Source organism: Mustelus asterias, chromosome X (assembly GCF_964213995.1).
Source record: "Mustelus asterias chromosome X, sMusAst1.hap1.1, whole genome shotgun sequence".
Lineage (NCBI taxonomy): Eukaryota > Metazoa > Chordata > Chondrichthyes > Carcharhiniformes > Triakidae > Mustelus > Mustelus asterias.
The window spans coordinates 1,708,045-1,725,935 of record NC_135834.1 but is presented as its reverse complement, the minus strand read 5'-3'; the positions used below and the strand labels follow the sequence as shown (position 1 = coordinate 1,725,935).

The following is a 17,891-nucleotide window of genomic DNA, read 5'->3' as shown; positions in this document are numbered from 1 at the left end:
AATTAGGAAAAATAATAGAATGTTATCACTTACTGTGAAGAGAACTGATTAGTGGGGAGGTTATGCTTCAGGCTATTGGTGAAACCACATTTGGAGTTTTGTGTACAGTACTGGGGTCTCCTTATCTAAGGAAAGATGTAAATGCATTAGAAACAGTTCCGAGAAGGTTTACCAGACTAATACCAGGAATGGGTGGATTGGCTTATGAGGAAAGGTTGGAGAGGTTAACTTTGTATCCACTAGAGATTAGATGTAGAAGAGGCAAATGGATCGAAACCTTTAAGATCCTGAGGGGCAGAGGGTGGAAGTGGAGAGGGTGTTTCCCCTTGTGGGAGAATCTCGAACTAGGAGATCACTGCTTAAAAATAAGGGCAGTAAGAAGTCTAACAACAGCAGGTTAAAGTCCAACCAACCTGGTGTTGTAGGACTTCTTATTGTGTTTACCCCAGTCCAACGCCGGCATCTCCACATTAAAAATAAGGGATCAGAGATGAGGACAAATCTTTTTCTCCGACAGAGCCATGAGTCTCTGGAGCTCTCTTCCTCAAAAGGCAGTGTAAGCTGGATCTTTGAGTATTTTTAAGGCAGAGCGAGATAGATTCTTGATTAACGAGGAGGGTGAAAAGTTATCGAGGGTTTGGCGGGGATGAGGTTACAATCCGATCAGCCACGATCTTATTGAATGGCAGAGCAGGCTGGAGCGGCCGAGTGGCCTATTTCTGCTCCTTGTTCATTTGTACATATGCATGTGTGTAATCTTTTAGAATAATACTTGATACGCAACATCACTGAGCGCAAGAATTGGCTGCTATTTGCTGCGTAATTGATGATTGCAAGAAAGCTAACTGAAAATCCATATTTTTCCTGATTTTGCAAAGCTGCCTGCAAAATTCCCAACTTCTAACTTTGCCTTACTGTAAATTGTAATGTCTGTGAAAGAGCTGTCAAACAAAAAGCAGCCACCACCAGCTTATTTGTGTCCTGTCCGCTCAAGCTCTCCTTTGCCCTTCTCTTCCATCACTTAAATGGCTTTATAATGCGCTGTAAAACTAAACCAAATAGTTTTGTTTTCATTTTGCACCTTCCTTTCCTCAGGGCAGTGACCTTTGCTGGGGGTCAGTTCTGCTGCCACTGGTAGCCCTTCAACTCCTCACAGAATTGAACCTAGTTCACTGTGTGATCCGAGACAGCAAGTAACACAAAATTAATTGTGAAAGCATCATGGCCAAGCCTTATTGTGTCCTCCCTGACCATTCCTACACACTTTGACAGTGGGACTCAGATTGATTTCTCTGCTCCGTAGCCCATGGACACTGATGCTAATTGTAACACTCACACTGCCGCCCCAACGGAAATGAGCTCACTCAATATAGGAGCTGACCTGGGACCTTGTTGATGTGTGTGGCTCAGTGCCATACCACAAGCCCATTTCACCTCTTATGGCTGGAAATCTCCGACCTCGCCCGCAGCTGGGATTCTCCGGTCCTGCTACAGTGAACGGAGATTTGGCTGAGCGCCAAATTCTCCAATCCCGCTGGCAGTTGGGGGGAGGGGGATGAGACCAGAGAATTCTGGTCTAAATGTGCATTAAGCCTGTTATTTTACATATCTGTGTTTCTGATTAGCAAATACTGAACAGTAAGTAACCCACACAATGAGTGCATTTCAGCTTTGAATGACACCCCTCCACTTCCCAAGCCCTAGTACTCCAACCCTGAGCTGCACCACTCAGAGACTACATCATTTCTCTGAAAGAGGTGAGGGAAACAGAAAATTAAATAGAGACCATCCAGTCAAGGAAGACACTGGCAAAGGAAACAAAATGGCCACCTGCCCTAAGTGACAGAGATATGGGACCTAATGATGGAGAGAGATGTATGCCCATTACTGGATAAATATCAATAAAAATTAACTTGCAACAGAAATTTTGATGCGGAAATATTTACTAAGGAGACAACTTCTTCAATCTGCAGGGAGTTGTCTGCGGATGACCAAATTTCCCTTCTGAAGTCAAGTGCAATTGAAACTATTATGCTACGATCAAACCAGTCCTTCACATTGGAGGATATGTCCTGGAACTGTGGAAATGATGATTTCAAATATAATTTAAGTGACGTCACCAAAGGTAAGCAGTTAAAGGAAACAAAAGCATATTCATTCTACATCCTCCACACACAAGTGCAACCGGGCTTTACAGATTCTGGGAAACCACATGTTGAGAACTCGCGATGACATTGTAGATGCACGGGGTCACCCATGTTCCCCTCCAATATTGTATAAAGTTCCCAGGACTCGCACCTTTGTGTGAGTTCACTTCTCCCTAGCTAATGGTTTTGTGCGACTGGCATTTAACCCCTCATTTTCAGAATTTCAATACAAAGTTTCCAATCTTTTACAGAAGTAGGGTAAATGAATCAAACATGCCAAATTTGTTTTCTGTTCATTTGATCTGGCCTGTCTTGTTTTTTATCTGTTCCTAAGAAGAGTCAAATTGGACTCAAAATGTTTCACTTCCCACAGATGCTGCCAGACCAGCTGAGTATTTCTAGCACTTTTTGTTTTGATTTCAAGTTTCCAGCATCCGCGGTATTTTGTGTCTGTTGTTCTTGTTGCTCTTCCAGATTTCCCAGGAGCCAGTTGGCACGTTCCGACAATTAGTTGTCATTATCAAGACAAAAGTTAGGAATCCTACTTCCCAGCGCTAATGGTTGCTGGCTGTGAAAGTCTTCTACCCCAATCGTCCTACACTTGCACTTGCGACAGAAAGGACTTATCTTTTCTGTGATTCCAACAGGTGAAACTAGGCCCGTACTTGGATCCTCCAATCTGAGTGGGACTGGGCAGAAGGCCTAAGGCGCGCTTCTGGGTGGAACTCTAAATGGACAGCCCACCTCCCATGCCCCACACCCTCTCCATCTCCAGACCACCCCCAATTAGATAGATTGAATCTTTCTTATACCTAATATTAGCAGAACCATTTCTTTGTCACACATGAACCCCCCCCCCACCCCTGCCCCGCACCCAACATCTTCCCATTCCATCGCCACCCCACAAGAAATTCCTGCTCAATGCAAAGGGGTGGAAACTGACGTAATTGGTTTACAGAATAACAATTGTTATAGCACTGAAGGAGGCCATTCAGCCCATTGTGTGTGCGCCGGCTCTTCAAAGGAGCAATTCACCTTGTGCTACACCACTGTCTTCTTCCTGTAACATGCTTCCTTTTCAGATACTCATCCAATCCCCTCTTGAAAGCCTCAATTGAACCAGCCCCCACCACGCACTGCGTGAAAAGCTTTCTCCTCATGTCTCCATTGCTTCTTGCCAATTACCTTAAATCTTGTCCTCGATCCCTGGACCTGCAGCAGAGGAAAATCAGCTGTGTGCACTTCAGATCATATGCTAATACCAGTAGCCACTCTTGTGATTCGTGCAAGAAAAGGTTTCCTCTGATCATTACTTGGTGCGAGATCATGAATCTGTTCTAAAAGACTGAGGGTGGGATTTTCTGCCCCCTGTCCATCCCCATGGCATGTTTTGTGGCAGCAGAGGCAGCCCACCATTGGCTGGCGGTGAGATCTTCTAGTCCCACTGCTGTCAGCGGGGTTTCCCAGTGTTTTCACCCCCTGCCACCAGGGAAGCCATGGGAGAGGGGGAGGTGGGGAAGGAGAAGGATGCGGCGTCGACGGGAGAGGAAGATCCCACTAGGAGGAACAGCTGGAAAAGGAACCGCCTTTTCCCAGAGAGGACACACATTGCTGGCAAAATAAGGCTCGTGTTCGCATAAAAATGGCAATGCAAAAATGAGAATTCTGCACTCTAGGTTTTGCTCCATCTGCATCCTAAGGGTTAAATGGCCCACCCTTTAGCATTGATCCATGCAATACATTGCCTGCAAAGCAAAATCACTGTAGTTGGAGCAGCGTGTCTGAGAAAGGCTTTAAATATTGTGCAAAATGCAATAGCAAACTCATAATCGCTGATGCTTATAATCATGTTGTCCCCTAAAAGCCAGATCACAAATTGCCAGTTTGTCTTTGCTTCAGAAAAAGTGCTTATACAAAATGGACGCAGTTTTCTACATTATTCAATAAGTCTTGAGAAATCCAACCAAGCTGAGTTGGCCTTTGCAAGTTCATGAGCAGAAGCCAGTTTAGAGGAAATGCTAATACAGTCCTTTCGCGGACTCTCCAAAGATCCTTGGCACTGAATTCCATATAAACCAAGGACAGATTACACCAATCTTTCCAAGTCTCTCCCCCCCCCCCCCTCCCCCCTCCCCCCCCAACCCCTCTACTTCGAGCAGGAACTGCTCATCTTGAACTTCCGAGCTCTTCCTTGGACAGTACTCGTGAGGCAATAGTTTTAGTGGTCAGCACTGGGTACACTGCATGATAATCAAACAAATATCACCCTGAGGGAAAGTACCATGCAATGGGTCTGCCTCTGTACACCTCTCCAACCAGGGGCTGCGTAATCCATTCTGCTTCAGTGGGTATGACTGTATGTGTACCAAATCCTTCTGCAATATCCACAGACTCCAGTGGAGAAGGGTATTAAGAAGCAAATATGACACATGGTGTATTGCATGTTGATTAAGATGCATCATTCCAGCTTCAGGGATGCAAACTGGGCACCCAACCGAGTTTGGCCAAACCTGTCTATCTGCTCATCTTTAGGCCAAGCTGCAAGTATGCAAGCGTATATTCAAATGTCACTCACAGGTATTGGCACCAGGGATCGCTAGCCCCAGAGTGGAACTGTTCCTCCAGATATTACATAGAACATAGTATTACTGTTCATGGGATTAATCATGGCTGCATATCTCATTTGGGTAGGTAATATAGCAATAGATGTTCCTAGTTGTCTCGTTGTTCATTGCCATTAGCAAGAAATGAATGAGAAGATGGTTCAGGCCATCTTCAGGCATTGGGCATCTATGGACGAACCTGTTTGCCTTGACAAACAACAATCAACTCCAGTGTTTATAGTGTCACAGGCCGCGATTCTCCCGAATCAGGACTAAGTGCCCATGCCAGCAGCAAAGCCGGAGTGTTTCATGCTGGTGCTGGCAGCTGTATGCAAATGTATGCGTCCCACGAATCTTGCCGGCCAGCCGGCTTTAAAAAGTACGCCCTGATCTCCATGGTTGGAGACGGGCACTGACACCCTGGCCTGGCACCTTGGACTCCAAGGGGGGGGGGGCGGTCAAGGAGGTAAGTCCAGTGCTCATAATGCCATCTGCCGTGGCAAAGCTGCAGATGAAAGATCCCCCAAGGGTCCTGGGTTGGGTATGCTTGGGCTCAGGACAAGGTGTTGATCTTGGTACTGTCCCTGCGATGGGGCTTCCATGGCTGGACTCCTTCTAGCCCGAGCAGACCTGAAGACCACCCCTGGCATGGTGATTTCATGATGTGGAGATGCCGGCGTTGGACTGGGGTAAACACAGTAAGAAGTTTAACAACACCAGGTTAAAGTCCAACAGGTTTATTTGGTAGCAAAAGCCACACAAGCTTTCGAGGCTCTAAGCCCCTTCTTCAGGTGAGTGGGAATTCTGTTCACAAACAGAATTTATAAAGACACAGACTCAATTTACATGAATAATGGTTGGAATGCGAATACTTACAACTAATCCAGTCTTTAAGAAACAAAACAATGGGAGTGGAGAGAGCATCAAGACAGGCTAAAAAGATGTGTATTGTCTCCAGACAAGACAGCCAGTGAAACTCTGCAGGTCCACGCAACTGTGGGAGTTACAAATATTGTGACATGAACCCAATATCCCGGTTGAGGCCGTCCTTGTGTGTGCGGAACTTGGCTATCAGTTTCTGCTCAGCGACTCTGCGCTGTCGTGTGTCGCGAAGGCCGCCTTGGAGAACGCTTACCCGAATATCAGAGGCCGAATGCCCGTGACCGCTGAAGTGCTCCCCAACAGGAAGAGAACAGTCTTGCCTGGTGATTGTCGAGCGGTGTTCATTCATCCGTTGTCGCAGCGTCTGCATAGTTTCCCCAATGTACCATGCCTCGGGACATCCTTTCTTGCAGCGTATCAGGTAGACAACGTTGGCCGAGTTGCAAGAGTATGTACCGTGTACCTGGTGGATGGTGTTCTCACGTGAGATGATGGCATCTGTGTCGATGATCCGGCACGTCTTGCAGAGGTTGCTGTGGCAGGGTTGTGTGGTGTCTTGGTCACTGTTCTCCTGAAGGCTGGGTAGTTTGCTGCGGACAATGGTCTGTTTGAGGTTGTGCGGTTGTTTGAAGGCAAGAAGTGGGGGTGTGGGGATGGCCTTGGCGAGATGTTCGTCTTCATCAATGACATGTTGAAGGCTCCGGAGGAGATGCCGTAGCTTCTCCGCTCCGGGGAAGTACTGGACGACGAAGGGTACTCTGTCCACCGTGTCTCGTGTTTGTCTTCTGAGGAGGTCGGTGCGGTTTTTTGCTGTGGCGCGTCGGAACTGTCGATCAATGAGTCTAGCGCCATATCCTGTTCTTATGAGGGCATCTTTCAGCGTCTGGAGGTGTCTGTTGCGATCCTCCTCATCCGAGCAGATCCTGTGTATACGGAGGGCTTGTCCGTAGGGAATGGCTTCTTTAACGTGTTTAGGGTGGAAGCTGGAGTAGTGGAGCATCGTGAGGTTATCCGTGGGCTTGCGGTACAGTGAGGTGCTGAGGTGACCGTCCTTAATGGAGATGCGCGTGTCCAAGAATGCAACCGATTCCGGAGAGTAGTCTATGGTGAGCCTGATGGTGGGATGGAACTTGTTGATGTCATCATAGAGTTGTTTCAGTGATTGTTCACCATGAGTCCAAAGGAAGAAAATGTCATCGATGTATCTAGTGTATAGCATCGGTTGAAGGTCCCGTGCGGTGAAGAAGTCTTGTTCGAACCTGTGCATGAAGATGTTGGCATATTGAGGTGCAAATTTGGTCCCCATGGCTGTTCCGTGTGTCTGGATGAAGAACTGGTTGTTGAAGGTGAAGATATTGTGGTCCAGGATGAAGCGGATGAGATGTAAAATTGCATCTGGAAACTGGCAGTTGTTGGCGCTGAGTACTGAGGCAGTTGCAGCAATGCCATCGTCATGGGGGATGCTGGTGTAGATGCTGATGTCCCGAGGCATGGTACATTGGGGAAACTATGCAGACGCTGCGACAACGGATGAATGAACACCGCTCGACAATCACCAGGCAAGACTGTTCTCTTCCTGTTGGGGAGCACTTCAGCGGTCACGGGCATTCGGCCTCTGATATTCGGGTAAGCGTTCTCCAAGGCGGCCTTCGCGACACACGACAGCGCAGAGTCGCTGAGCAGAAACTGATAGCCAAGTTCCGCACACACAAGGACGGCCTCAACCGGGATATTGGGTTCATGTCACAATATTTGTAACTCCCACAGTTGCCTGGACCTGCAGAGTTTCACTGGCTGTCTTGTCTGGAGACAATACACATCTTTTTAGCCTGTCTTGATGCTCTCTCCACTCCCATTGTTTTGTTTCTTAAAGACTGGATTAGTTGTAAGTATTCGCATTCCAACCATTATTCATGTAAATTGAGTTTGTGTCTTTATAAGCTCTGTTTGTGAACAGAATTCCCACTCACCTGAAGAAGGGGCTTAGAGCCTCGAAAGCTTGTGTGGCTTTTGCTACCAAATAAACCTGTTGGACTTTAACCTGGTGTTGTTAAACTACTTATGGTGATTTCAGGCAGCTCTGTGACCAACATTTTCATTCCTGTCAACTGTGAAAATTCTGAAGTGGCCAGGTCATTTTAACCTCCATGCCCCCAGTCACCTGGCAGGATGTTAAATCATTGCAGCACTACATTCTGCAGCAGAGATTTCCCTTCCTCCCTGTCATAACCCCACACCTTTACCATGGCCAATCCACCTAACCTGCACATCTTTGGACACTCGGGCAATTCCGCATGGCCAATCCACCTAACCTGCACATCTTTGGACACTCGGGCAATTCAGCATGGCCAATCCACCCTAACCTACACATCTTTGGACACTCGGGCAATTCAGCATGGTCAATCCACCCTAACCTACACATCTTTGGACACTCGGGCAATTCAGCATGGCCAATCCACCTAACCTGCACATCTTTGGACACTCGGGCAATTCAGCATGGCCAATCCACCTAACCTGCACATCTTTGGACACTCGGGCAATTTACCATGGCCAATCCACATCTTTGGACACTCGGGCAATTCAGCATGGCCAATCCACCTAACCTACATATCTTTGGACACTAAGGGGCAATTTAACATGGCCAATCTACCTAACCTACACATCTTTGGACTGTGGGAGCAGCTGGAGGAAACCCACGCAGACACAGGGAAAATGTGCAAACTTCACAGACAGTCACCCAAGGCCAGAATCGAACCAGGGTCCTTGGCGCTGTGAGGCACAACGTCTGACTGGCCTGTCTGTATCACCCTGTCATCTAAGGCTTTCCCCCTCGCTATATACCACACCACCAATTTTCATGTAATCTGCGAGCCCCCACATTCCCATCTGGATCATTAATGTACACTACAAAAAGCAAGACACCCAGCACTCATCCCTGAGGTACACCACTCGACACAAACTTCAGTCACAAAAACAACTTTCAACCATGACCCTCTGCCTCCTACCACTAAGCCAATTTTGGATCCAGTTTGCCAAATTGCCTTGAATCCCATGGGTTTCTTCATTTCCTCCCGCAGTCCAAAGATGTGTGGGTACGCTTGATTGGCCATGCTAAATTTATCCTAGTGTCAGGAGGATTAGCAGGGTAAATGTGTGGGGTTACGGGAATAAGACCTGGGTGTGATTGTGGTCGTTGCAGACTCGATGGGCTGAGTGGCCGCCTCCTGCACTGTAGGGATTCTATGATTCATCAGTTTCCCATGCAGGATCTTGTCAAAATCCTTACTGATGTCCATGTCGACTACATCAACTGCACTGCCCCCATCTACACATCTAGTCATCTCCTAAAACAATTCAGTCAAATTTGTTAGAGAGAATCTTCCCCTGACAAAGCCACGCTAGCTGTCCTCAGTTAATCCTCAGAGTTTTTTCCAATAATTTCCCTACCACTGATGTTAAACTCACTGGTCTGTAATTACCTGTTTTTTCCCTACTTCCTTCTTGAATAATGGTACCACATTAGCTGTCCTCCTGTCTTCTGGCACCTCTCCTCCTGTCTTCTGGCACCTCTCCTCCTGTCTTCTGGCACCTCTCCTGTAAGAAGTTTAACAACACCAGGTCAAAGTCCAACAGGTTTATTTGGTAGCAAAAGCCACACACGCTTTCGGAGCTCTAAGCCCCTTCTTCAGGTGAGTGGGAATTCTGTTCACAAACAGGGCATAAAAAGACACAGACTTAATTTACATGAATAATGGTTGGAATGCAAATACTTACAGCTAATCAAGTCTTTAAGAAACAAAACAACGTGAGTGGAGAGAGCATCAAGACAGGCTAAAAAGATGTGTATTGTCTCCAGACAAGACAGCCAGTGAAACTCTGCAGGTCCAGGCAACTGTGGGGGTTACAAATAGTGTGCCATGAACCCAATATCCTGGTTGAGGCCGTCCTCGTGTGTGCGGAACTTGGCTATCAGTTTCTGCTCAGCGACTCTGCGCCGTCGTGTGTCGCGAAGGCCGCCTTGGAGAACCTTTCGTCGTCCAGTACTTCCTCGGAGCGGAGAAGCTACGGCATCTCCTCCGGAGCCTTCAACGTGTCATTGATGAAGACGAACATCTCGCCAAGGCCATCCCCACACCCCCACTTCTTGCCTTCAAACAATCGCACAACCTCAAACAGACCATTGTCCGCAGCAAACTACCCAGCCTTCAGGAAAACAGTGACCACGACACCACACAACCCTGCCACAGCAACCTCTGCAAGACATGCCGGATCATCGACACATGCCATCATCTCACGTGAGAACACCATCCACCAGGTACACGGTACATACTCTTGCAACTCGGCCAACGTTGTCTACCTGATACGCTACAGGAAAGGATGTCCCGAGGCATGGTACATTGAGGAAACTATGCAGACGCTGCGACAACGGATGAATGAACACCGCTCGACAATCACCAGGCAAGACTGTTCTCTTCCTGTTGGGGAGCACTTCAGCGGTCACGGGTATTCGGCCTCTGATATTCGGGTAAGCGTTCTCCAAGGCGGCCTTCGCGACACATGACGGTGCAGAGTCGCTGAGCAGAAACTGATAGCCAAGTTCCGCACACACGAGGACGGCCTCAACCGGGATATTGGGTTCATGTCACACTATTTGTCTCAAATAGCAGCACTCTGAGCAGGTGCTGCTTATCAAGCAGCACCTGCTCAGCAATAACCTGCTCAGTGACGCCCAGTTTGGTTTCCGCCAGGGTCACTCAGCTCCCGACCTCATTACAGCCTTGGTTCAAACATGGACAAAAAAGCTGAATTCCAGAGGTGAGGTGAGAGTGACAGCCCTTGACATCAAGGCAGCATCTGTCCAAGTGTGACATCAAGGAGCCCGAGCAAAACTGGAGTCAATGGGTATCGGGGGGAAACTCTCTGCTGGTTAGAGTCATACCCGGCACAAAGGAAGATGGTTGTGGTTGTTGGAAGTCAATCATCTCAGCTCCAGGACATCACTGCAGGAGTTCCTCAGGGTTCGTGTCCTAGGCCCAACAATCTTCAGCTGCTTCATCAATGACCTTCCCTCCATCATAAGGTCAGAAGTGGAGATGTTCACCGATGATTGCACAATGTTCAGCACCATTCGCGACTGTGTAGGAATCCAAAGGCTCCCACAGAGGTTCTACACAAGTTGGCTCCCTTTAAATTACTGCTTATGCACAGCCACACAGAAATGCGTAAAGGGTCCACGCGCTTAAGTTGGCTAAATGCTAAAAGAAAAATTAGAGTGTGCAATTCTTGGGAAACCTGGCAGTTGAAGAGAGACGGGAGCTGTCAGATCCAGAAGGTAAGTGCACTTCCAGCACTGCTTGTGGGTCAGGTGCAGGAATGCTTTTCCCACTCACCCAAGCAAACTTTCAGCTAATATCTCGACCTCCCCTCAATCCGCAGTGCCTCCCTCTTTCTGCCTGGTCCCCACAAGCTTTCCCCCCTTCTTGCAACTGTGCTCTGAGCCCACCACACCAACCTCTAATCCTTCTATCTGGTAGCCTGCCAGCCTCTCTGGCTGGTTGCTCGCTGGAAGCAAAGGAAAGGAATTCTAATGAGCGTCTGCCATGAAATTCAGCCTGACCTCCATGCTCCTGGCAGTTCCAAGTTTCTCACCCACAGACACATGCACCAACTCCTTAGAAATACTGGGGTCTAAGTTTCAGTTCATCTCAAGTCAAAGCAAGCTGATGCAATGGGATTTTGAAGTCCATTGCAAAGGGAGGATTCTACATGTTCAGTACATGACTCTTATCAAGTCAGGCAGTCTGCAGGAACAGAAAATGATTACAACTTCTTTTATGATCATTTATTTGAAGGATTATTTGAGTCTTCCAACCGAAAGTCAAGGAATGAGGGTGAAAGAAGCACAAATTAATGATTCACTTGGAACATTGGCTGACTGATTTTCTTCCCAGTAAAATTTAACTTTCAGATGTTTCCCTAGTTTTTGTAAAGATTGACATGTGTATCCAAAGAGAGCTTCACTTTCCTCTTCTCTTTCTAGCTGGTCATTCCGAGGAGTTGCTGGAGCCACTGATCAAGTTTCAGATTGGCCTGAAGAATCTGAATTTACATGAAGAAGAACATGTTCTTCTGATGGCGATCTGCATTCTCTCACCTGGTAAGGATGATAGCAAAGCTTCAATAACAAAGCAGAAATACTGCCATTAACACAAAATACAAGGTTAGTATGGAAAGCAGGGCTGCTTGCCCCTGATGGCGGAGTGACCCACATAGACCAGGCAAGTGTGAGAGACTGAGAGTGTGGGCGGAGGGAAGTGTGAGAGACGCCCTCGCGCTCCCCCTCGCGCGCGCACCACACCCCCCTCTCCCCGCACGCCCCCCCCTCTCCCCGCACGCCCCCCCCCTCTCCCCGCACGCCCCCCTCTCCCCACACGCCCCCCCTCTCCCCGCACGCCCCCCTCTCCCCGCACGCCCCCCCCTCTCCCCACACGCCCCCCCCTCTCCCCACACGCCCCCCCCCCTCTCCCCACACGCCCCCCCCTCTCCCCACACGCCCCCCCCTCTCCCCGCACGCCCCCCCCTCTCCCCGCACGCCCCCCCCTCTCCCCGCACGCCCCCCCCTCTCCCCACACGCCCCCCCCTCTCCCCACACGCCACCCCCTCTCCCCGCACGCCCCCCCTCTCCCCGCACGCCCCCCCTCTCCCCGCACGCCCCCCCTCTCCCCGCACGCCCCCCTCTCCCCGCACGCCCCCCCTCTCCCCGCACGCCCCCCCTCTCCCCGCACGCCCCCCCTCTCCCCGCACGCCCCCCCTCTCCCCGCACGCCCCCCTCTCCCCGCACGCCCCCCCTCTCCCCGCACGCCCCCCCTCTCCCCGCACGCCCCCCTCTCCCCGCACGCCCCCCCTCTCCCCGCACGCCCCCCCTCTCCCCGCACGCCCCCCCTCTCCCCGCACGCCCCCCCTCTCCCCGCACGCCCCCCCTCTCCCCGCACGCCCCCCCTCTCCCCGCACGCCCCCCCTCTCCCCGCACGCCCCCCCTCTCCCCGCACGCCCCCCCTCTCCCCGCACGCCCCCCCTCTCCCCGCACGCCCCCCCTCTCCCCGCACGCCCCCCCTCTCCCCGCACGCCCCCCCTCTCCCCGCACGCCCCCCCTCTCCCCGCACGCCCCCCTCTCCCCGCACGCCCCCCTCTCCCCGCACGCCCCCCCTCTCCCCGCACGCCCCCCCTCTCCCCGCACGCCCCCCCTCTCCCCGCACGCCCCCCCTCTCCCCGCACGCCCCCCCTCTCCCCGCACGCCCCCCCTCTCCCCGCACGCCCCCCCTCTCCCCGCACGCCCCCCCTCTCCCCGCACGCCCCCCCCCCCTCTCTCACACACACACAGTCTGCTACTTGATCTGTCCCTCTTGTAACTAAACTTCCTTTCACAAGTTCCTGATCCACTGTCTTGAATATTTTCTAAAAATGAAACTACTCCACACTTATGAGTTCACCATTATCTACCCTGCCAGTTCCAACCTCAAAAAACTCAAGCAGATTTGTCAAACACAATTTCCCTTTCAGAAATCTGTGTTGACTCTGCCTTTATCATATCACGATCCAAGTTACCGCATCGCAGATTCCAGCTTTTTTCTGACTAATTCTTCTTTCATATGGCTGGGTACAGAGCAACCGCTAGAATACTTTTACATCAAGCTGGTCAAGCCAGGAGATTCCATCAGGAGTGTATCACTGTCAGGCCTGAGTCGGGCATTGAGTCACAAAAAGGATTTTTAATGTTCCATTTGTGTATCAGCTATCCCCGTCTGCCATGCTTTGTACAGATGGGGTGTAGGAATGCCCATGAACTTGATGGGAGGTTGGAACCAGGGACCTTGTGTGCCGGGTCTTTCACAAGGCTTTAGTTTCTGATTTGTGAGGACCATTTGTTTTCCAGGCTTCTTCAGGGTTGAAATTGCATTGCCTGAGGTTGTGTACATGGGTTCAAAAGGGGCTAAGTGACTTCAAGTGTAGATGAAGAGGCGTTGGGGAGGCCCTGGGGGATGGGGAGGCATTTGTTTTCCTCAGTTCGCTGAGCGTCACAGCAGATTGTGGGGTGGGGGCACAATATAAGCCACCACAAAGAGCCAGGGTGTTCGGATTGACTTTACGGTTCCAGTGATGCATCTCATTGCAGTGTTCAGTTGTACATCAGCCAGTCAAGTGTGGCGGCTACTTGTCCATACTGGTGAACAGTACTCCGCTGCAGAGTAAATGAGAGCCATCACTGAAGCCTGTAGTACTGGGGCATCGGGGGGGGGGGGAGCTGATTAGGGTGTGGGGGGGGGGGAGCTGATTAGGGTGGGGGGGGGGAGAGCTGATTGGGGTGTGGGGGGGGGGGAGAGCTGATTGGGGTGTGGGGGGGGGGGGAGAGCTGATTGGGGTGTGGGGTAGGTATACTGGGAGATCGGGGTGCCCTTAGTGCTCAGCAGCTGGCCTCACAGGCAAGCTGAACCTCTCCGCTACCACCACCACGCCCCACGCCAGTGGGAGCCGCACGGGGTGGGGGTAGGGTGGAATTCATTTGTATATTGCGGCGGCCAGGGAAGAAAATGGGAGCTGGGGGTGCCAGCAGTGACCGTTTGAGCAGGGAGATGGGTGCTTGCACTGACTGTGTGGGTGGGGCTTGCCAGGAAAGGGGTCTGATGTTCAAGAGGAAGGACTGTTGGGGGAAAGAGAGGCCGAATCTGAGGCGGCAGAAGGGGTGTCGACTCCGATCGGGCGGGCAGGACGAGGGGAGGGTGTGAATGCCAGCTCCAGTCAGGAGGGTGAGGGCATTGAATTCTGACTCCGATTAGAAAGTTAAAGTTTATATATTAGTGTCACAAGTCGGCTTGCATTAACACTGCAATGAAGTTACTGTGAAAATCCCCTAGTCGCCCACACTCCTGTTCGGGTACACTGAGGGAGAATTTAGCACGGCCAATCCACCCTAACCAGCACGTGTCTCGAACTGTGGGAGGAAAGCAGAGGAAACCCACGCAGACACGGGGAGAATGTGCTGAGTTCAAATGAATATAGTCGAAGGCTAATTTTAGCTTAAGTCATAGTATCTTTAACACATTAAAGCCAGCCTCTCCCAGAATGGAATGGAATAGAGTTGCTATTCTGGAAGAATGACACTGAAGTTCCTCCAAACCCAGCCCCTGTTTTTAGCTTTTTGATGCCTTTTCAGTTATTTTTGTCCAACCATAATTGCTGATGCAGAGCTTTTCACAAGTGGGTGAAGAAATAGAAATTGCGCCCGTCACAACTTCGGGATGTTCCAAAATGCTTCACACCCAATGAAATACTCTTCAAGTGTAGACATTGGAGGCAATCTTACCAGAACTTGGCCAAGTGTCAGCTCTGGCGAGAGAACTGGCGCCAAGCTCTCCAGTTCCTCGGACCAGTTTTGCCTCCAGATTTTGAGCCTCCATGTTTGGGGAATAAGGGTGGGTGTGGTTTACTCTGGTGAGGCGGAGACTCTTAACGGTAAAATTCCGCCCTCTGAGAGCCGGCGACAGGCTCCACTGAGATTGAGGGTGCCCCGATCAGAACACAAAGCTTACTCCCCCTCCCCCTCCACACGATCCTCGCTAGCTGGTTCACGCTGAGGCAACCCTACTGTAAACAGTTTGAAAACTTAGTGGGAGGGATAATTTGGCCATGGGAGGCGGGAGGGGGGGTGGATAAATACATGCATATTTATTAAAATAGAGTTTTCGCCCATTCTGTGCATGAACTTGATTACGTCACCAGCGAGGTACAGGGAAAATCGGGATTTCGCCAATGAGATTTGCGATTTCCAGTTTTTGCCGGACTTTGAGCCCCATCCAGCAATCTCGCGCACGGAAAGTGTGGGCTCAAGATCCTTCCCAATGTTGTAATGTCAAAAACGCAATAGTTAGCTTCCGCACAGCAGGATGGGGGGGCGGGGGCGGGGGGATCTTGAGCCACGTGTGAATGCCAGTGGGGGCTTAAGATCCAGAAATCACAGTTCTTGATGCGAGAGCATGATTTCAAATCTTCTCCACTCCTTGCTGGTGACATCATCAGGTTCACACCCATAATGGACGTGAACCTGCTTTACACGGATCTGAATAGGTTTTAATATAATTAACCCACCTTTTGCCAGATATTGACACAGTGCCGACGTGACATCAGGTTCACCTAGGAACAGTCCAGTCATGGGGTCTTCCTGGGGACATCAAGGTAATTATAGTCCCCAGAGTAGAGGGACATGGTCAGGTAGAGCCCTGACACTGCTCCTTGGGCATAGGTTGGCACCATGTGCATGCCAACCTGTGCGAAGGGGCAGCTCACAGTGGGTGGCCTCTTGGCGGGGAGGGAGAGATTCATGTAGATGTGGTGGGGCTGGGAGCGGACAGAGTTGCTGGGATGCCAGCGATGACTGTTGAGGGGCGAGGTGGGAGGGGCTGGGTGGAGGGTGGGTGCCGGCTCAGACTGAGGGGTGACAGCCTCCTGGTTCATGGTTGTCTCTGTGACCTTCTCTGTGCTTTGGGCTGTTTATGTCAGCGAGAGATCTGTTTCCATGACCTTTTGTCCATGCACTTTCAGATCGTCCCGGGGTTCAGGACCGCGCTCAAGTGGAGCGTATTCAAGATGGGTTGTCCGAGACTTTGCAGTCATACATCCGAGCGAAACATCCTCCTCCAGGTAATCGGTTGTTGTATCCGAAGATGATCCAGAGGTTGACAGACCTCCGGAGCCTGAGCGAGGAACATTCCAAACAGTTCCAGTCTTTGTCCTTCAATCTTGAACATACCACGCAGCTTACACCACTTGTGCTCGAGGTATTTAGCAATGATGTTGATCAGTGAAACGCTTTCTTTTTCTGTAAATCTATTAGCTTTGCACAGGTTTGGTGGTGCACACGCAGCATTTCCTTTGAAAAATTAAGTTTCCAAATGTGGTGCCGATGGAGCAGCTCTAAATTATCAGACCACTGATTTAAAAAGAGGAGGAGGTGGTAATTGCAGCTTTCCTGAAAAGGTTCCCACTTGTACACGTGTTGGACAAAATTGAGGCAATGATGGAAAGTGAAAGTGGTTATTTTCTCCTTTGCTGATTTGTAACTGTATCATGGAAATGTGCGGACAGTGATGGCCAACATTTTAATTACCTAATGAATAATGAATGAATACAAGCATATATCTGATATTTTAATTAGACATGCAAAGTAGGTGACGCCCATCATTGTCTGAAAATCCCCATGTTACAGCTACAAGTGCAGTTAAGAGGGAAATGACCATTCTTGGCTTTAATCTCGTTCCATTTTGCCGTTTCAAGAGTTGTTTTTACAGTCACTTCAATATTTATGAAATGTTCTGAGATGATCCGAAGGCACAGTCAGCAGGGGCAATGATCCAATGCTGTCAATGGCTACAGCCAGCAATGTCCATCGCTAATATGGCAAGTACTGAACTACTACATGCAGTTTTGGAAGCCTTCGTCCTACTTCCCGCTGCTCCGAGAAGTATCCACTGCTTGGTCTGCGAGTGGTCAGGACATATCGATCACTAGAGGTGATGAATGGGGAACTGGCCATCATCACAACCTGCACTAAATTCAAATTCAGCAAGTTGCAGTTACCACCACTCCTTAGTGTTTGCACATGCCCTTAGGAAGAAGGGACAGTTTTCAGTGGTCTTTTTTTCACTAAACTATACGCAAGTACAATTGATTTTTGAGCTTATTTTTTTAAATCAGTTCAGGTTACAGAAGTGTGCAGCAATGCCAGTTGCATTTGGAGCTCTCACCGGCACTGTTCACATTGAGGGCAGAATCTTCCATTCTGAAGTCTCGGGTCACTGGTGGGAGCAGAAGCCAGAGTGGTTTCCACTGGTTGGGGGGGATGTAGGGGGGTGCGTGGGCGGGAGGGCTGACCGTGTGCGATCGTGCTCTGTCCCGTTCATCCGTGGAGCGGTCAATGATCCTCATGGTGGGGGAAGGCAGGAATTAGTCGTCCCCACTGTTACTTAATGGGGTTGAATGTCCAGACATCATGTTTGAAGGGGACCTTGGCAGCTTGCACCACTCTTTCGACCTTTGCCCCCTCGCTAACCCTTCCTCCCTCCCCTTGGGGCATCCTCCACACAACTTGCACTGCCACCACCTGCTCTCAAGCATAGTTTGGCATTTATAGACAATCCCCAAGAGGACAATGTAGCAACTCATTGTTAGTCATACAAGTCTACCTCACCAGGTGCACGCCAATTAT

General features: G+C 50.1%; 1 protein-coding gene across 1 annotated transcript in view; it reads left to right on the top strand.

Annotated features, from left to right (window-relative positions):
• Window positions 1-17,891, top strand: part of LOC144482009 (vitamin D3 receptor-like) — a 168,080-nt gene that overhangs the window by 108,174 nt on the left and 42,015 nt on the right. Inside the window, exons 9-11 of the mRNA XM_078201260.1 lie at window positions 1,974-2,125; window positions 11,673-11,789; window positions 16,229-16,327. Coding sequence (XP_078057386.1) covers window positions 1,974-2,125; window positions 11,673-11,789; window positions 16,229-16,327 — 368 coding nt within the window. The remainder of the gene's footprint in view (window positions 1-1,973; window positions 2,126-11,672; window positions 11,790-16,228; window positions 16,328-17,891) is intronic.